The sequence below is a fragment of the Phalacrocorax aristotelis genome, chromosome 1, assembly GCF_949628215.1.
Source record: "Phalacrocorax aristotelis chromosome 1, bGulAri2.1, whole genome shotgun sequence".
NCBI classification, from domain to species: Eukaryota; Metazoa; Chordata; class Aves; order Suliformes; family Phalacrocoracidae; genus Phalacrocorax; species Phalacrocorax aristotelis.
Genome location: NC_134276.1, coordinates 25,785,891 through 25,806,854, shown reverse-complemented (window position 1 = coordinate 25,806,854; position 20,964 = coordinate 25,785,891). Strand labels below are relative to the sequence as shown.

Genomic DNA, 20,964 nt, shown 5'->3' with positions numbered 1-20,964 from the left:
TAGGAAGGAAGGCTGTCCCTGGTGATTGTTGAGAAGACCTTCAGTTTCATCAATTCTGCATTAAAAGGGTAATTTATACCTGTACAAAGTAGAGTAGGAGCCTACTGTTACTTTCTGGTGACACATACAACCCACTTTGCATTTATCCTGCCCAGCAATAAAAGATGAGATATAGGACGGGAGAGAGGAGGATAAATCTAAATCTATTTAAGTCCTAAAGAAGGATAATGTTTTCCAGATGAAACGGTATTCCTTATGACTTGACTGACAGCAGTGAACTACTTTAGATCACTGCAAAACCATTTAGCAACATTTCAGAAGAGAAATTGGGAATAGCCTCCAATTTGAGGCATAAGAAGACTAGGGTTTGGTTTTCAGATTTACTTCTTACACCTTTTTCCCCTTTAGCAGTGACATTTACTAAAATATTTTTAAGGCCTGAACTCTGAAACTATGTATCTGGTAACTTTGGTCAAATTAACATCAAGGATTGCTTAGTATAAGTATTCTCTGTCGGGTAAACTAATGATCTTCTGTCTCAAAAAATAACACCGTGTAAGATCCTGCTGAGTTATAATCCTTTTAGCACCTACTCTCCAAGCAATTTACATGGGTTTTTGTAATGTAAATGATTCAAAAAATTTCCCTGAAATGTAGAACAATCTCAGGTAATTACTACTGAGCAGATTTATGTCAGCACAAAATGATGAAAAGCTGTTAAAGTGAGTCTGCATGACAATAGTGTAAGTAAACAATATGAGCAACATCTGTATCTGCAGCACTGTAAAGGTGTTCTGAGATCATTCACAGGAACTAATTTCACTAGAAATCATTGCAACACTGAAAAAGAACTTTGGAACAGGCAATACACACAAGCAAAATAATAACTTTTCTTCTCGAACAGCCCTAAATGCAGATCTTCATTTGCATGGCACTTAGCTGAAGTCAAGGGGAATTGTGTATGTGGAGTCTCAAAACAGTGTCTATTAATAATAAGAGAGCAAGTCAGGTCACCTAGAATACAGTGCTCCAAGGGCGTACAAGTGGGAGGTGAAGCCTGCTCTGTTCTTTCTGGAATCAACTTTTCAAGTAATACTAAATAAAAAAATATGGCCCCTTCCTGGAAAGCAATTATCAGTAGAGAGCAGTGGCTGTGACCTCTGTCATCATTCTGGCCACGTCGCTGGGCACAGCAGCAGGTCATGGGGAAACACCTCCTCAAGCTCACTCTGCCTTTGGTATGCTGGGCCAGCTACAGAGCAGTCCTTGCTATCGCCTTTCTTGGGAATTAAATTGTACCAAGTATTGCTTTGAATCCTAAAAGAGAAAATAAAAATATATTAATATTTTCTAACTTTCTCCCATGGTGTTTGAAGTTACTATTTATACAGTAGTAATTTAATGTCACTATTAAAATTCAGTTCTATGAAAAGCAAATGGGTGCATAGCATAGATTTTTTTGCCTCTTGCATGCAGAAGTTCGAGCCTATTTGGAAGACCACAATAAGTTATGCTTTGGTGGACTATTTAATTTCTCACAGACAAATTCTTTTATATAGACTATAATTATACAGCACATCAGTGCTCTCATAAAGTCTCCTGCCTACTCCGCAGTGACACCTTACAGCTTACCTCTCTGTGCACAGATGTAGTATAGACCACATAAAAATACAAGACAGCTTTGTTTCCAAGATACTGAATCTTGAATGAAATCATGCAATTATGCAAACCCCCTCAACCTATGTGCAAAAGGCAGGAAGAGCGTAAGCAAAAATAAGGTGAAGAAGTTACAAATTTGGTATCACAGGTGTTTTTTAGACTTGCAGTTCACAGCTACGCTTTTGCCTACCTGATTATATGAAGCCATTACTGAAGCAATATTGGACTTCTTTTGATAACTTGTTTCTCCAGAGCTTTCTGTAATGGTTTCAAGGGCAGTACTTACAGGCCTGTTCGTGTTTCAACCAAAAAAAGTAAAACTCTCGGCGACTCACAGTAAACCATTCTCCGCGCAGCTCTAAAAACTGAAACTGCAGTTGTTACTGCTGACTTGTTAATATAACACAGACATCGACATTTCCTGGTTACTGTAAACACTGAAATGCTTTTGGAGTTAATGGAATACAGGTGCTGCCTGACGCTACGAAAATGTTCTCACAGAAACAGAGACATTTTTGGACAGAAAGAGCTGCAGATCCACCTAGTCCAGCCTTCTTCACAGCATGAATATCCTGCTTCTCAGTGGGAATACCCAGATATGTTAAATGTCATGAAACAAGCATTCTTCCTAAGCTTAAGCTCCTTTATACAGGCAGGAATGGCCGTACCACTTAGCCTGCTGGAACAGAGAGTCCTGTGATGCCAGAGCTGGGTGATGGAGTGGGCTTAGGCAGGCTCTGAGCCGGCTGGGAAACCTTCCCAACGGGGCTGTGGGAAATGGTGCTTACAATCGAGTCGCCACCAGCCTTCACTTCGAATGAGACTCAGACAATACTGCAAACAGCCGATTGGCCTTCTTTACTGTGGAAGCGAGAAGAAATTTAAAATCGGCCTTAATGGTTCAAGATCCTGTAGAACTGTTTAGGTTAATAGGGCTTGGCTTGGGCCTCAGCCAGATTTTGATTCTGGTCATTATAATCTGCCTACCTGAAATTCTATCCCCTATTGCAACTGGCCACAGCATTCTTTACTTCCTGTCCAAATACGTTAGTAGCACTGCATTTCAGTTCTATTAAATATATCTTTTTAAGATCTGTTAAATAAGTTAAAATAGTAGCTGCGTGAGCAGTAATGAAGGAAGCTTTGTAAAAATCCATAGCTTGCAATATATTGATACTTAGCAATATGCTCCCATCAGTCAGTAGCCTGGTTGCTAGGAAAGTGTGTGCACATCACTGTTTGTGTATCTGAAGAAAGTTCTTACTTCTATAAGTAAGTTGGTTTTGGGAACAATTCCATTGCATTATTGTTAGAACCTGTTGTCAAGATTGATCATGTTTTCCTGTGTAATCCAGAAGAGTTATAAAAAAAAAAACAACAAGCTGCCAGGTCTCTGAACCAATATCCAGATACAGTGTGCGCTAAATTGCCACTGACTGCTGCAAGGCTTTTTTACACAAATGTTCCAATTATTTCTACTGTGATGGTAATAACAGTTGGAAGTTTGGAAAAAAAAATAATCTTGGTTTAGACAAGGTCCCAGTGCAATATTAAGGAAATGAGCACTTTGGGAGCAAAGAGAGATGTAGTTTAGAATAATATATCAAGAAACTAAAATGGAGGGGAAAAATCAGGCACCAGAAGCTGGAATGAGAAGAACAGGGGCAATATTCTGAGCTTGGATATTTCATGTTTCAACATAGCTGCTCACTTTTTCAAGGGCGTTAATCACCTCAAAACTTCCAGCTCTGCTCCAGTAAAAAACGCTGTATCTACACACATAAAATGTATTCCACTTTCCCAGTTGCTTAATCATTGAAGAACTGGCTATTTCTGCAGTGTCTGGCTTTGCCCAGACAAGCTTTCATATCTGCAACATACTATATTTTAAAGATGACCACAGAGCATCTTACGAAAGGAAGTGAAAGATTATTGGCACTTGGTTTGTTTTGTCCATTCTTCTCCTCTGCTAGCTGAGAAATGTGCAAGAGCTTTCGTGGCTGCAGTTCCTCAGAATTTCAGCTTAACTATCAGCCTGGTTGTCTACTGTTCAGTAGAAGCGCTCTGTTTACTCAGACAGTAATCCATCCAGTGATTATTTGTGCCACAGTCCTTGTCCCCTTTGTCACCATTCTCACAGAACAGAGCATCCTTCTACCTGTCACATAGGGCCGTCACCTGGAGTTCATCATTCTCCTGTGACAACTTAGGCTGAGTTAAGGAGACAAGATCAGAGAAGAAGAGGGGTTATTAAAAAAAAAAAACGTATCTGCGAGAGCTAGGTACAACTTGGATGTAAGGTGGAGAGAAAAGTCCAGGTTAAGGTTGGCCAGAATGTGAAAATCCTGCTCCATGGTGAAACCAGGAAAATGGCAGTTATTTTCCAGAAAAAAATTACATTTTCTCTTATTTTTATTCTCTAAGAAATTTTTTTTTTGTCAGAAGGAGTTTTCCAGGTGAAAATTTGTGGTCGCTCTAGGAAAAACTTTCATCCTGTTTACCATCTCATCTTTGTTCTCACTTACTCTGCCTTGATAGACACAATCTGGTCTACTTCAGTGCATCCCAAATGCAAATACTCTGGCAGTTCTCTGCTGTCACTGTTCATTGCAGTTCATCCTGCCTTTATGTTGCATCAAGTGGAGGCTACTTGGCTTAAGGCTGAAGGCCCTTCCCTTCCCTATCGATCATTTGCTCAATATTAAAAGCTTGATTCCCACAGTCTGTCTGTACAGGATGCCAGCTTTCATTGTCTACTTATTACATTTTCAAATACACCTTTGCATGCTTTCTCTTAAAAGTACACCTCATGTTTGGGAGTTGGTCCTCTGAATATATAAAGATACCACATTAACCTCCTTGGAGACCCTCTTGCTAACTTGCGTTGTGTCAGTGCCTCCAGAAACTAAGTCTGGTGTGCTAACACCAGTAGTTGCGATGCTGGCCAGTATTGTTTTATTGTTCTCTTGTACTCCACCCTTCCTACCCCAATTAGCTCTTCTCTCCACTGGTGTCTTGGTTTATATTTAGTTTGTAATCTCCTGAGGGCAAAAATTGTACTTTGGCTCCATCCAGTTTCTGGTTCTAAGGGTTTTGATAATAGAGTTTAATAATAATAATGAAGTACCGTCCTCTGTATGAACAGAAGAAGTTTAATTCCCCTCATCCCCTCCATGCCAGTTTTAGCAAGGGAGAGGGAGCACAGTCAAACAGCAGATACTTTGTTACTGTAGTCTGTATCTGAGCATACTTGGAGCCTTTTCACAGTGAATACTGCAAGAAGCCCCGTTCATTTCAGCATTAATCACTGTGAACAAAAGTGAAAGAATTTGGCCCCGACTAATGAAAGCCAGCAGCGCTCTGCCGTTGGCATGCGGAGTGATCTTTTCCCAGAGCTTTAGAAAGCTGAAATGGAGAAGGATGAACAGATAGGTGCCAATCTCTGGATAAACTGGGAAAGAGTGAAACTGCTTTATAAGTGATCCTCATTAAAGCTACCTTAAAATGATGATAATTTGCATATGTAAATAACAAGCAAGGAGAGAGTGCCAGGGAACAAGCTGGAACATTTTGTCCACATTCACAATGATTCTTATTTTTCTCTATCCAAAATGTTTGTTTGTTTACTTAGATGTCAGAGAGGACACCTACTCATATGCCCTTGGTGCTTTTCACATAACTTCAGCCACAGAATTTGTATGTAATTCGCTGCAGTCTGCTCTTAGGAAAACAAGCAATGGAAAACCTGAAATCTTTTCTTCCCTTCCGGTGGTAACCCAGACTTGCAACATCACATTGAGGACATTTAGCCTGTGATAGAAAACAAATTCCAGAGCTCTAGGACCCCCAAAGAGATAAAGATCATTGCCAAAGTTATAAATATTACTTGATATATTTTTATCTAGGCTGTCTGAGCTACTATTTGAAGCTACAAAAGCACAGCAACACCATTTTGCGTATAATAAACTTCAAGAACCTTTGTTAATTTACAGTCAGTTCCTGAAGGATTAGATGTATTATAAAATTTGGCATTGTGCTGATTAGCATCAGACTGCATCAGTGATCCTGTAGTACTAATTGATGTCCTCTTTTGCTTTATTATTGCCTTTTAAGAGATACAAGTGTAAGGAGCTTGTGTCCACTGAACAGCACATGGTAACCAAGGATGTATCATTCTCACATCTTCCTCTGCAAGATGTGCCCTGTTTTGTTCTTCTACAAGCAGACAAATATTGCGAAGTGGCTAAACTAACAGAAAGTCCTGAGTCTCCACAATTAAGGACTAGAGTTAAAAAAGGAAAGAAGCTGTACTTTTATCATAGTCTTTCAGTAGTTCACAAATAGCGAACCAAGATGTAGTAATGTTTCTTTTTCCTTAGACCTGATTCTCTTCTTACCAGATGCATGGGAGTTTATTAGGACTAGATTGGGCTGCATAATGGAATCTGTAACAAATTAAAAACACACTGCTAATTAGAGGCCAGATTATTATGTAGTATCAATTAACTTGGCATTTAATTACCATGGTGATTGGGACCATCTATAAATTGCTAGATATATAATTAGAACATCAGACTTCTGTGCCACAATGTCATCAGAGCACGGGTGTAATTAGCTTAGATTTTCCCCCAACATTGTACATTCTTGCAAGATTTTAAGACAGACAAATACCACTTTCATTTCTGACAATATTCTGTTATCAGTGAGAAAAGGCAAATAACATAATTCAGCTTCTTTTAAGGCAACTGGGAATTTCCTCCTTTCTGTTCATCATATACAGTGTTTTTATTGCAATTACTCTGAACAGAACCATTTTGACATGACTAGTATCAAGCAGGAAAACCGCTCTTTCTGTGGAAAACTTGCTTCCCTTTCCCCCAGAAATGTTATCCATCTTGTTCAGGATGTCAGAATGTTTCAAGCTGTAGTCAAGAGCACTGATCAGTTGGCTACTTATGCACTTAACCATCAGGTGAAAATGAGTGGAGGGAGACCAGAACTTTACCATTTAGTCATGGTTTCTAACACCCTAAAGCGAAGTGAAACATCTTTGACCTATGAATGATCCCTAATACATACCTTTCTTCAAGCAGGTTGTGCAGAACAGCTTTTATTGTAACTGCTACTACTAGGTGTAATATGTCAAAAATACCTGTGTTGGTAACTCGACTTCTGAACAGCTGACTATGATTAAAGGCAGAAAATAGGAATGGGCCAGTTGCTGCGTGAGATATTTTCTCATTACTGAATAGCACTGTTTTCTTTGGGGAGAAAAGTACAGCATTTGATCTTGCTGCTGGATTCCGCTTGCCACAATAAAGTATCTGAAATTAGTAAGATTTTTGTCAGTGCATGCCACAGAGTCTGGTCTAGGCTTGCTGGTTCAGTTCTGCTGCTCGTTATGAGATACAACCACATCGCTGGAGTTTATCTTAGTAACCTGCAGTCAGACAACATGGTATTAGCAATTGCTAGTACCTCATTGCTAATTAGGTGCTTTCAGTAAACCTGGAAGTCTAGGGACATTTTTTATTAAGTATCTTTTTCAAAAATGGTATAGAAGGGAAGAGAATATTTCTTGTTGCATTGCTACATTCTGGCCATCACAGAAGGCAAGTGAAGAAAGGGAGATCTATCTTCCAGACAGGCTGGATACAGCAGGAGGGCGCATTCAAGTGTGGCTGCCAGAGGAGCACTGTTGAAGGTTACAGTACTGGCTGACACGGACTGGTGTTTGTGGGTAGGGACACAGCAGTATGATACAAAACCTTCAAACCCAATTTTTGTGATTTCACCTTTAGATTAATTTATCCTCTCTACCTGGTTGCTAGTGGATAGGAGCCCATGGCAGAAAACAGGCATCGTAGGTCTTGTGTACCAGTAATGGCTGTGTTGGTAGGGGATTAAATAAAGTGAGGCAGAGGTCAAAGGCAGATTTATAGGGCAGAGGAGCTGATTGTAGGAACTGTAATCCTCTCTTCTCCCATTAACATCAGCAGGTGTTTGCTCTGGATCATGGGATGTGGGAGTATTTACATAATTATGCTGTCCCCTTTCCAGATCTTGGATGCACCCATCCCTGGAAGGCATCCGTTTTCTCATAATGGTTTATCCAGTCATTTGGAGGCCACTGTATCTGGAATTGCAGGAGGAGGAGTGACATACAACATCTTCACATGTTCAGGGCAAGCACATCAGCTCCACTATATCAGATAGAGTAGTGTAAGATGAACCTTTTAAGATGAACCTGTTAAGAACAGGGACAATGGAAAAAATTCACATCAGAGAGCAAGCAGAAGATGTTATTAAAACTGAGTGGTAACGTGGAATACATCTGTTTGTTTGCTTTTAGCTTCTATGCGTATTGCTGACATTGCAGTTACAGTTTTAATTTAAACAAGACGGGGATATTGATAATGTTTAACCTGCTTCAGCAGGGTATTCAGCTGTTCCAGTGTATGGCACTCACTTTCAGGAACATCAGCCTCTGCACTGCACATCATGAATACTCTGTAAAAAGAGTCAGGAAAAAGCAATGGTTTGTGACTAAATGAAATTAAGCCCCTGTTGTCCTTCTCAGCCATTGGACTCTCTGCTGCCAGTTGTGCTGGGAACCATCCACATAGTGGGTGGCCAGGATAGGGAAGGGGACTCTGTTACAACAGTAATTTGTTGTAAAATTAGTAAATTGCTTGAGATTAGTAAGATTTTACTTAAATATCCCATATCACAGAGGGGATACATCCCAGATCACAGAGGGAGCAGAGTCCCAAAATTGGTTTCCTAAATGGGTTAAGGGCCCTGATGTTGCTCTCTGGCTCGCCTAGGGATGGAGGAACTGGGATTCCTTTTGGTTTACACATGTGTGCAAAAAGTGGCAGCCAGGGTTTAGCTTTGAAACCCTTCAGGAGTGTAAGAGCTTGTTAGAGGAGATGAGGCAGGGGGGTGGAAGGGATGAAGCAGGGGGAGGGAGGTAGGTGGAATGCAGACAAAACGGGAAAGAAAAGGGAGAGGCTGTGTTGTGAGACTTGAGCTTGAGTGGATAGCTGATAAATGGAGACCTCAGAAAAAAACAATTTTCTTTTGGCAAAACTCGTGGTGTGGGTGAAGCACCTATTACAGCTTGCCCAGAAAAAGGCAGCCTGCTGCAAACTGGGTGTTCTCTCGCCTCATGGTGGGTGACCTCGCCCTGGAGCGGTGAAGGCCTGCCTTTCACAGTGGGGCTGCCATGGCGGGCAGGCAGGCAGCTCCCGGACCCTGTCCTGGGACCGCCAAGCCCGGGCAGCCCAGGGCTGGCCGCTGAGGCCGAGCTTGGACGGACAGTTCCCAAACGAAGGGTGACAGGCACAACCGGGGTCACGAAATTTGGTCGCAGAGCCGCGAGGCCTGCCGTGGCCCGGGCCGTCGTCGCTGCCTGAGACCGAGGGACGCGGGGTCCCGGGCGACCATTTCCCGCCGCCGGCCCCTCACGGGCAGCCGCGAGGGCAGCAGCGGTGCCGACGACCCACCTCGCCTGCGGGGCAGGAGTCGGGCCGGACCCCGGAGCACCCTCCCTGCTGGGGGCTGAGGCGCGGGGGAGGGAAGGTGGGAGGAGGGCGGCGAGGCGCCGGGCGCCGGACGGGGCGCTGAGGAAGGCTGGCGGCGACGCCGCTGCCCCGGGGGCCGGGGCGGGGGCGGGCGGCGCTCAGGTGAAGGGGCCGCCCGCCCGCCCGGAGCGGCGGTGACGCGGGCTGCGGCGCGGCGGGGCTGCCCCGCGGCTCCATGTGGCCGCCGCCGCCCGTCCCCGGCGAGGGGAGCCGCCGCCGGCGCTGAGCGGGTCTGCCCCGGGGCGGCATGCGGAGCCGCCGAGGATGAGCAGCCATCGCCGCCCGGCCAAGGCGCAACTCCGGAGGTCGCTGAGCGAGCAGCTGCGGGACTCCACCGCCAAAGCCTGGGACTTGCTGTGGAGGAATGTCCGGGAGCGGCGGCTCGCAGGTCAGTCCCGCCGCGCCGCGGCTGCCGCTACCTGCCCGCGGCCGCCTGAGGGGAGACCCCGGGGGACGTCCCAGCGCCGGGGGCTCCCCGGCTCCGAGAGGACGCCCCGGGGGACGGCCTGTGGGGCACCTGCCCCCCCGCCGCCGCGCCGGAGCGCCGAGACCTCGGGGCTGCAGCTGGCAGTCGCCGGGCGGGTCGGGCTGCGGGCAGGACCTGGGGTGCAGGCAGGACCCGGGGTGCAGGCAGGTCGGACCCTCCCAGCTGCCTGCCCACGTCCCGCCGGGCACGGTGGGGATGGAGCCACAGGCAGTCGGGCTTGGGGCTGAACCTGGAGGTGGCCCCACGTCGGAGGCGCCTTCTGAGCATCTCAGCCATCAAGAGGGTTGAGCTTGCCTCCGGGAAGCGGGCTCACCTGCCCGTCTGATCAGTTTTCTAACTCAGTTACAGGTTCAGGTTGGTTCCTCCTAGTGTTTGTGTGTGAGGAGGACAGCAACTCCCAAAGAAAAAAATTGTTTGCTTCATTTCAGGAGCTTTTATAGCTTTAGGTCACCTATCTGCTCTGGAAAACCGGACTCCTGCAGTCTTGCTATCCCCATGCAGAGACTAGAAGGACACAGAGCAGGGTGGGTGCTCCAGTGGGTCCGGTCACATTTAGAGCACTGCTATCGCAGCAGCACATCTGCTTTACGCATGCAAACATACTGCTAATTTGTATTTGTAAAATACTTCACGAATTAAAAGATCTAGAAGGCACATGCAAGTGCAAGGTAGAGTTATACTGGAAAGCAATACATCAAGATTTATGAGCAGAATCATGTATAATGAAGGCTAATTTGTAAAGATGGATTCCTCTGCCACATCCTACAGCATCGTTAGGAGTTTGGTGACCTTGCCTAGGGCACTGTGACATGCTGGCTTTGTAGAATACGGAGGTAAATAGTTTATGATATCGGTCTCTAAACTGTGTCTACAGCACATTAGCTCTTATGTACATGCAATTTAAAATTTATTTTTTTGAAAAATGAATCTAAAGTGTGTAGCTTCAATAACGAATTACTAAACCAGCTGATTTTTGTAGTGTTATGGTTACCCAAAATATTAATCTGTCTTTACATGTAATCTAGTTATTCCTATATTAATAGCAGATGCCAGCAGACGTTCAGCAAGGATAACATTGGCTATTTTTTTCTTTTTTGGTCAAAGACAACTATTGCTTGATTGAGCAAAGGACCTGGGCAGGCTGCCAGGAAGCTGTAGCCAACTTCTTGAAGCAACTGGGTATTAAAATTGATGGAGTCAGACTTTTTATTTAAGGTGGATAGAATACTCATGTCCTGGGTTTATGCACTGCCATAATTTAAGTGCTTTTCATAATATGCTGGTGAGACGCTGATACACATGCCCTTTAATTAAATAAATTGTCTGACAACGTAACAAAATGTGTACACAAATAGCATCTGTTGATTCCAGATACGTTCTCTTGTTCAGACGCTTTTATGTGTCTGGGATTTTTGTCCTTCTTTTTATATTTGTTTGTCCCTCTGGTCCCCGTAGCTGCAGTGCATATTCCTATGCCTCTTCTCCCAGCTATCGTAATGAGAAGGCAGGGAATTTAAGCTGATCTAAATGTGTCATTATCTGCTGATTGCCGACCAGATTCTCCTCCATCGCAATGGCTCCAGTCCCAGTCAGGTAGGTAGTTGTACAAGTTCCCTTTTTTTTCCCCTCCAAGTTGACATAGTGGTTCAGCACTGACTTACAGTTGGAGCAGGAGTGTAACTGATAACTAGTGTTTAAGAGCCATCTTAATATGACAACCATCAGTGTGCTGTCATATTCCAACCATCAAGCCAAATAAAGACTTGTGGTTATATCATCGTTGCAATGACGGCTTTGCAGGCACATCAGTAGTTACTCTTTTGGCCTACTTTACTTTTTTATCTGTTTGTTGAAGTTTCAGACACCAGTTGCCCAATGTATACCTGTAAAGAAATTAAGCACAAGACAGTTTAGTTCATAAAAATGATATAATAATTGAGGTTGGACAAGATGGTGGGAGGTCTCTAGTCCAGCCTCCAGCTCAGAGCAGGATCAGGATTGGGAGCAGGACAGGTTGCTCAGGGCTTTCCCCAGTGCTCCTTGGGAGGAGTTTCTGCCCCAATGTTCATGTGCTGGAGCAGAGGGCAGCAGAATACAGAGTGTGAGCTGGAGAAAGGAGCTAAATCTTGGCTAGAGCAAAGAGAGAGCTGAACCTTGGCTTGGTCACTCTCAAAGAGGCAGACAGCATGGCTGGGTTGCTGTGGAAAGTAAGCTGTGCATGAAAGACCACTGTGCTCCTTCCTTCCCTCCCAGAGGTGATGAGCAGCAGCCTGGCTCCTGGCATGCTCCTGGGAAAGGGCTGCTCTGTGCTGTCTCTTATTCAGGATAGACCTATGGTGTCCCACAGCTCTTAGTCACTCTCTCTGATTCACTGACTGGAATTTGTTTTCTAAACAATGAGTGTACCCGCCACAGTGCCACAAATGCCAGCCTTAGTTTTTCTGTGCTTTTTGTAATTTTTGCAGAGGTAGTTTATACTGTTGTGTTCCCACTATGCTTATGGTTTAAGTTGGGATTCATGAACTGACTGGAAAATGTACCAGAATTTTAACTCCCTTGTTGGAGTGGGAATCTATTTGTCTGACTAGTTATATAAAATACTGTTGGTTTAATGTAATTCTGAACCGCTGTGCCATTATTGAAAACCATTGCTTCAGGAATTTGACTTGGGTATTTAACAGACTTTTTAAAAGTGGTGACCCTAAGGTGATTCTCAGATCTCGTTCAAATCATGATCACCTGTTCCAGGAAAATACAAGAAGTCATAGTTGTTACATCTGTTGTATGTAGGTGAAAAGTGCCACCCTTTATCTGGCATTCTTTTAGTTACTATATATTAAAAAAAATCACGAAGAATATATTTAAGATTTGAAGCTCAGCACTTCAGAGTCAGGAAGCACCAGAGGTAAGGATGCCTGTTGCTGCCTCGTGCAGCCTCCTTGCAGTGTAGGATTGTCTTTTAATGACATGATCACGTGCCATGTTTTTGCACAGAGCTTTCCTGCCTGATCCAGTGCACAAAGTAACAATCCCCATTGCTGAATCTGTTAACCTAGAGCCTACTGTACTGCAGCCTTCTCAAATCCTGGGCTGGGCACAGAATTACAAATCCCTCAAGTGCTCATGAGCATGGTGCTTAGGAGTACTGAATCTTGTGTACTTTGTACCATTAATGGTTTACTTGTATTCCTAGAAGCTAAGGTTATGTTGTTCCCACTTTACAGATAGAAGCCAGAGGCACAATGAGTTTGAACTCAGGAATATCAATAACTCCGAATGTTAGAACTTGAATTTTCTACTTTAATATTCACATTGTGGCTCTTGGTGGCTCCTCTTGCGCAGTACTTGTGCAGATCAGCCTCCAGGATCTACTTGTACTGCACTCAGGGAATGAGAAACTTGCAGTTCCTGGCAGCCTGGTCAGATTTTGTTTCAAGTGGCTTGCTGAAAACCAGACAGAGAAGGATGGAACGGCAGGGGCACTGTTCACTTGGCATAGTCTCAGAAACATGATTTTTTCCTGTGTGCTGTCTCCCACCCTTGCCTGCATGCCTTCCAGAGATGTAGCAGGAGTCCTGCAGCAACTGGCTTAGCTGGGTATGTGACTGATACACAGCTAGGTCATTGTCCATCGTCAGATGGGATCCTAGGGAAGCACATGTGTGGATGAGGTAAAGACTTTGTTCTAGTGCCTAATGGGAGGAGAGCTGAGTTAGGATTAAACAGGTGACTTCAATTCTGAGACTTCCTGACGTTTGAACACTTGACTTTGTGACCTTAACATTCTTCTAATAATATAAAGGTTTGTCTCTAATTTCCTAGGTATAGCTTTTAGCTGTGGTTTAGCAATCCTCAGATTGCTATCGGGATTTCCGCTCTGTAAGGCTGCCACTTAGACTATGCTGTGTCTGCAGTGTACATATATCCTCAGCCTTTTTGCCAAATCTCTCCTCACCTGAGCTTTGTGTCCCACAATACTTTGTATGTTCTGTGTTCTTGAAGAGATTATATCCCCATGCAATTTCCTCTAGCTCTTCAGGTATGATTCCTCCTAGCTCTTCACTGTCATCCTTTCTATTGCCTGGCTTGCTGATGGCAGTACAGGACAGGATACCTCCAAGCACTGCTCCAGCTCCTACTTAGCTGCAGAGCTCTCCAGGAGCAACTGCCTGGGGTGATTTTGGGGAAGGATGTTGGATGCTCTCATCCTGTTTTGGCCTTGGCCGTACTCCAGGCAAGTGGAGTTTGGGGCAAGTTTTACACCAAATCTCCAGTGGTTTGCTCACACTGACATTTCAAAGTTTTATAACTTGGCCAAGTGTGGACAGATTTTTCAGAGACCAGTGCCAGAGTGACTCTTGAATCTTTGCTGTGAGGTTACAGGTTTTTGTTTCAAAGGATGAAAAGGTACAGTGGGACAACATACCATGGACTAATTTTATCTTAGAAATGGATGACCGGCAGCACCAAAAATTTGAACAGGAGCATGAGGCAGACTCATTATTAAAAGAAAATTTTAGTTTAAAGAAGCCAAAGTTAAGATCTCTAAATGGAAAGGTATAGAAAACCTGCTCTTGGCTATCCTTACCTATTCAGGAAGACCTTATACACTGATTCGCAGCTACAAATATCTCTTCAAATGTGTTTGAAATGCATTTATGTCAGAGATTAATCTGAACATTAGCTGAAGTAGGGTAGAAAATGGAGAATAATTTGTTCAGCAGAAAGTAATTGCCACATTCAGCATTTGGCAAAGACGTCAAGGCAATGCCCCTTCTCCTCTCAAAAGTAACTTGTGGTTGGTTTTTGGGTTATTGTGGTTTTATTGGGTACAAATGATCAAGCCGAAGTTTGTAATTGCACCTCTGGCAACATGGTGCTCCCTGGCACCAGCTGATCTGTTGATCCTGGAGAATATGGAAGAGAAAAGTGGGTCTTAAAAAACTAGTGGTTACAACCAGAACTATAGGAATTTTAGCACAGTTTTCTGTCATGCCTATATGGAGGCAAGAGCAGCCATATTTCTGGAGCCTAACTAAAGAAACATCAAATCTAAAGGTGCCTCATAGTTTTTAGTTTTCAGTGAAAATGAAACATTGTTAAGAAATTGGTTTTGCAAATTTGTACCCTGTGAAACATAACTCATTTTTTTCTGGTGTCATGTATCCTGAGGTCAGTGTTAGGAGAGCCCAAACGAAACACGTGTACCAGGCTCCGAGGTCCTCAGAGAACCCGTAAGCAAAGGCAAGAGGGCCAAACTGAATCCTGCTGCATCTTTATATGATTCTATTGTTGAAATTTCTTCTTCGTTAAGACAGACCTTTGTGTACCGTGCAAATGCGGGAGGTTAATCTAATAAATAATAAAGAAAATAGTGGATTTTTTAATAAAATATTTTTGCCAGGTTAGTTTTCATTAGGAAGTGTGGGACACGTGCATGTGAAAAATCTAGTATTTGTTGTGGCCTGTTTGGTGGGCGTACTTTTATATTCTGCTTTAAAATAATGCACATATCTCTTCAGAAAGCAGCCATGTTGCAGTCTGTGTCCCCACCAGTGCACTGGAGAGTACAAGATGCTGATTCTCATGAATGTTGATAAGACGTACATGTGTAAATTCCCCCCTAACCCGGCCCCATCAATGGGAAAAGGCTGTCCTTTGTCAAGGAAAAAAGTTATGAAAGATGTTCTTTATTCTGGATGGAGTGCTTCAGGGAAGAAAGAAAGTGACTTATGAGTGATTCACTTGGTCAGGCATGCCAGGAAATTTTCTGCTCTTGTATGAATCCTAAATAAAATGTAATAGCCAGAAAAGTAGTCGCTGATCTCATAAGTTCTGTTAATCATGCTGCATATTCTATATTAATGTTAGGACATTTTTTTAGGTGAATTCTTTTAAAATAGATAGATGCTCTTCTTTGCATGCATATTATGTCAGTATTCTGTAATTTCCATCTCCTTCTCCAGACGCTCCCTGAAGACCAGCGGTTTCAATCTGAAAAGGGGGCGATGGTGGCAAAATACCACCATTGTTAGTTCTGCTGCTGCTGGGTTCTCATGACCCTCAGCAACAAGAAGTTAATTCCAGAAATACAATTAGAAAAATACCAATATGCTTGACCTGCCAAGTATTTCTGTATCAGCATGAGACTGTGGAGGGGGGTGATGGAGGACTCCCCACTGCCTCAAAGTCCAGAGAAAGATGTAATTTTCTCATACCCACTCCAGTGGCTCTGCTGTCATTTGCCGTGTAAGGTTTGGGGTGACTGTGGAGGGGCAGCAGAGGTTCCTGGGGCAACAATAACATTCAGCTTCTGGTTTTACATTTAATACATAAATTCTGTACTTGAACAAGTGTTGCTTCTATCAGAGTGTGCAATATCAGAGATTGTTTTCCTAAGAGAAATTAAGTTTTCATTACTTAATTTCCTAACATTATGAGATACAAAACTCTGCTGAGAAAATGGGGAATCAGTGCTGGTAATAGGACTGGGTACCATTTGAATCAGTCAGTTTCTATTTGATAGCTATTTAGAAAAGATTCTTGATAAGTCTCCTTTCTGGAGCTTGGCTGTTCACTGATTTCAGTGACACATTAATCTATAGACAATACCCATTTTTTAAATAAAGTTATGATGTCAATCCTTTTTATAGCACAGCTTCCTTTGTGTTTTTTTTTTTTTTTTGCTGCTGACTTTGTGTGGCTCCTTGAGCACCTACAAGGTTCTTTCAGTTCTCAGTAGACAAATATTTCTCCCTATTTCTCCGCACATATAGATGGCCTCAGTTCATTCCACCCATAGATGCTTCCTGTGTGACTAGAAGAAGGCTGATACCTTGTCAGTATGCTACACCATGCCTTCATGGAGGATTCCTGTAGGCTTTGTGATTATTGCTGATGATTGCAGACCATAATATTGGAAACAAATCATAGTAGTATTTTTCCAGAAGCAGTATATATAATACAATATTGTTTAAGTTCCTGTACGTTTAGATAGATGTGTTTATTGGTACTCATATTTTGTTATGATATATAGGAGCTCATATAGACTGATATAAAAATTTAACTTATTTTTCTGCCATTAAACTGTAATGACGCTTTTCCATCCCAAGATTGCTTCTCAATACCAGTCATGGCATATTAAATTATGCATCTTCTCAGTTATTTCCTATTAGGTGTTTTGTATTTGTTCGTATGACTGTAATCCTACAGACCACTTTTCATATCCCCATGCAAGTGACTTTATTTATAATAATAACAACTATGCCAGAACATTTATATAGACCATTTATATCCACAATAAACTTTTAGCTGCTAAGTGAACGCCATAATAATTCTCTTCAATAAAGCCTTGTTGGTGGCTGGCCAGCAAATTCCTAAACATGGGAAATTTCTGGACTCAGTAAGGCCTTGGAGACTGGACTCCCACTCTCCTGCTCTCCCAGCTACAGTAGGACGTGGTGTTTAGGTTCAGGAATCAGTGAAGTTTCAGTTCTCAATTTTGGGTTATTGCTTTTTGTTTGAAAAAAAAAACTCTTCAAAAATGTCCCATACTGTAATAATTTTAAGGATTCTGAGAACTTAGATGACTTACCAATATGATTTGTGCAATACCTGCCAGGCAATGGCCCTATTTCACAGCAGTGGTTTAACTTATATTTGTCTTATACTTCGTATTTCTTGCATTTATTGTGAGATAGATGTACTGTCTTGCTTTTCCTGATTCCTTTTGTTTTTCTGTCACAGCATGGCCAATTCCTGTGCTGCTATATATCAAAATTCCTTTAAAAATCATCTCCTTGAGTCACAATTCATTGAGAAACCCAGCTTTCACTTCACCTAAAGCATATTTTAACATCAAGTTTGAAAAGAAAAACTTGAAAATGTGAGCTTCAGAGTTTGAGAAGACAGAAAACAACAACCAAAATGTATTTTGTAAAATGTCATAGGTTTAAACCAGCCTCATGATTTTAAAGGAGTGATGCCTATCTTATGATTCTTGAAAATTTCGTTTTGGGAATATTCTTTTCAATTAATAAGGAATTTGTGATGGTTTCTTCTTCTTATTACAGGCTTAAAAGTATGACACTGTAACAGGCTCCTTGACTGACATTAGAGCATCCACAAGAAGACTGCACTTCTGTAGCTCCTTTGCATGTCCTGTTTACAGTTCAAAAATGAAAATATTTTGACAATCAGACCATCCTGGTGCAGCTTATACTGCAAATAAGCAAAGATTGAATGTATACAGATATGAGTGCAGCCAGTAACAATGGTACAAGAGGGCATCAGGAACATCTGCAGTTCATGGCACTTGGTTCCGAAAAGCCCAGAACTCCACAAATCAATTTAATTAATTTAGATAATAAACATTCATGTTAAATACTCTGTCTGTCGTTCCAGTAGAGGGCAGTAATTTACATAGAGTAATATCAATTAGCATGTGTACACAACCTGCATCACAGAACGCTAGATACAATAACTGGTTTTACTAAGATAGTGCAATATTCAAGGCATACCAAGTCCCTCAAGGAGACAGTGCCTCCCTGAAGCTTTATTTTCTGTGCTTTTGCAGCAGGACTTAACCACATTTATTTACAGTAGAGTTTATGCAAGCTCACTAAACTAAACGTCTACATGTCCCGATATTACATCCAGAGGCGTGCAACACGTGCTCCCAGTTTAATGCCATAAAACTCTCAGGCTGAGGGACTGTGACACAGCTCTAACATTATTTGGGTCACTTAAAGCAAGGAAACGTGCCAAAAACTATGTGTTTGGATCCCAAGGTAATCACATGAGGTCCAAAACTATACAGTGCAGATACAGCCTCTCTCACCTGCAGGGTGCTAGTCTGGAGCGGTGTGTACAGACCGACTCTTCATCCCTTGGCATAGTGTCCTGAGATTACTTCCAGCAATTACTACACTTAGCAATGTAGAAGTAGACCAAAATTCATGAGAGTTAAAAAACCTGAGATGCTTTCAGCGATCACGCCAATCAAAACTAAAACATATTCTGCTGTATATAGTCATCAGAGTGAACTGTATTTCAACAGATAATTTCATTGAGATACTGATTTTTTTTCCCCTCTTGCTGTTGAGCAGTAAGCACATAGAAAAGTTTTTGTGTCCAGAGATAATTTTTACAGATCCAGCAACATGCTGTACTGTTTCTTTGAGTGGTAACAATTTGATTCCTAATCTGTTTCAAAACCTCTACCATTTAAAATTTATGCTTAGCTAAAAATTGTTTAATCTGTGAGTATTTCTTTAACAGCAAGATAAGTTCACTAATTCCAAAATAGCTTTCTTAATTTTGTCAATACTTTGAATATTTTACTTGTCACAGATCTAAAATAATATGGGGATAATTGGTTTCTTCTGTTACTAGAGCTAAATGAATGGCACTGGTGCCCTGGGAAGCTAAGCAGCATGTTTTCCGGGGAGGAGGGATTCGTGTCCCAGGCTGTGATGAAGCAGAAGACACTGAACCTTCACAGGTCATTTAATACAGCAGCACTTAAAAAAACCAATGAATTGGAGTGCTGGTTTTGTTATAGAAAGAATTTAAAGGGAAATTACCTTCAGAAAAGAAACATAGTTCAAATATACCTTATATCGTATATAGACCTGTTTGAATCTGAGCTCAGAGTTCCCTGAAATATCTTTGTGTTTGGGCTTCCATCACTGCAGTTTGGGAAGAAATTCAGGGTAAGTGCCAGCTCCAGGTAGGGGATAGCTTGAGAAAATGTCAAAAGAGTTAAGTAAAAACCAATGTTACAAATGGTACTTCTCTCAGTCAAAATACTGAAGAATTACGCTTAGCATAGGAAAAAAGGTTTCCTAAAGATATAGGAACCTCCAGCATTGGTTCATAGCTTGGACTTCCCTAAAGTGTGCTGCGTACATGTGTAAATTTATTTTGGATTCACTGCATGGAGGAGTGAGGACCTGAGCATTTGTCCCAACTCTTAGGTTATTTTCAATGTGCCTCTCATTCCTCTGGGAAATGTACCTCTCTCCCCGTCCCAGCCCCGCTCATCCTGGTCTGAATGATATGCTGTTTCATAGCTTGTCCAGAATAATGCTGTAGTAAATTATTTGAGGCTGTGAGTCGTTTACGTGTCAGTTGACTGCTGAAAGAATGTGCAATTGGTATCTCATGGTTTTGCTCATTTTAAGAGGTCTCTTGAACGTAAGGACAGATTTTATCTAAATAAATCAATTTTACAGGGAGATTTCAGCCATTGGATTTGTAGTAAGAAAGAAACTTTTTATTTATGATGTTGGAAAGGCCACAGCTGGGAATGCACCCGTTAATAGACTCAAACAGATGGATTCTGACAAGTCCATGAACTATTCACACTCTTTTTTAGCAAATATTTTGCAGCAATCCCAACTTGCAAATACTACATCAGAAACAAATATGGAACTCTCTGACTGTCAAGACACAAAACGAAAATGTGATGAATGAATTTAAAATACTGTGAGTTGAGTATGTGTATGATATTCACGTGAAATTTAGGAAGGAGTGCTTTTAATGCAGAATAGTTATGCCTTGATGCAATAAATGTTTTGAATGATAAAGTAAGGAAGGGTAGGGTGTCTTTATAGATATAGCGAAGTGAGGATTTTCAGCAAAGGCTGGCACCACTTTTTTCAGGAAACAAAAATATTTCTGCATTTGTGGAAGTCACTGTCTGAGAGAAGGTAAATGCACATCTTCAGATTAGCTGTCTAAATAAAGTAGCAGAAATAGAAGAAAACAATACAATATAGGCAAGCACTAGAGGAGTTGATAGTAGAAAACTGATGGGAGGACTGCTGTGTAACAGTATAACTAGTGACTCAGATCATGTTCTTTCAAGTAAAACTAATGCATGGCACACATTATTTCTCTTCAATTTTTAAATTTTAATTCGTAGCTTTAAAATTTTACTGAACATCACTGTATTTCGGGTATCATAGGAAGGTAAAAATGACAACTGATTCCTCTTTTCTGTATTATTTATTACTTCATCCACTTTCACCATGTCTTCTGTGACTTTTCTCAGTTGAGATTTGCAAAGCCCCATGACAGCCCTGAGCCCATCAGCTGCCTTTGAACAGACTGGGAAATTATATAGCCAAAAAGACACAGTCAGCTTTCAAAATATCAGTAATCTGCATTAACATGCATAATCAAACACACATACTGTGAACTCTGTGTGAATTTCTGTCACGTGGGGAG

The 20,964-nt window shown here is 42.0% G+C and overlaps 1 protein-coding gene across 6 annotated transcripts in view; it reads left to right on the top strand.

Annotated features, from left to right (window-relative positions):
• Positions 1 to 20,964, top strand: part of STARD13 (StAR related lipid transfer domain containing 13) — a 309,280-nt gene that overhangs the window by 149,428 nt on the left and 138,888 nt on the right. The window contains exon 1 of one of the 6 annotated variants that reach the window (XM_075084982.1): positions 9,350 to 9,633. The exons of the other annotated variants lie outside the window; for them this stretch is intronic. Coding sequence (XP_074941083.1) covers positions 9,510 to 9,633 — 124 coding nt within the window. The 5' untranslated portion in view covers positions 9,350 to 9,509. Of the gene's footprint in view, positions 1 to 9,349; positions 9,634 to 20,964 lie in introns of those variants that run through there. 6 annotated transcript variants of the gene reach the window in all.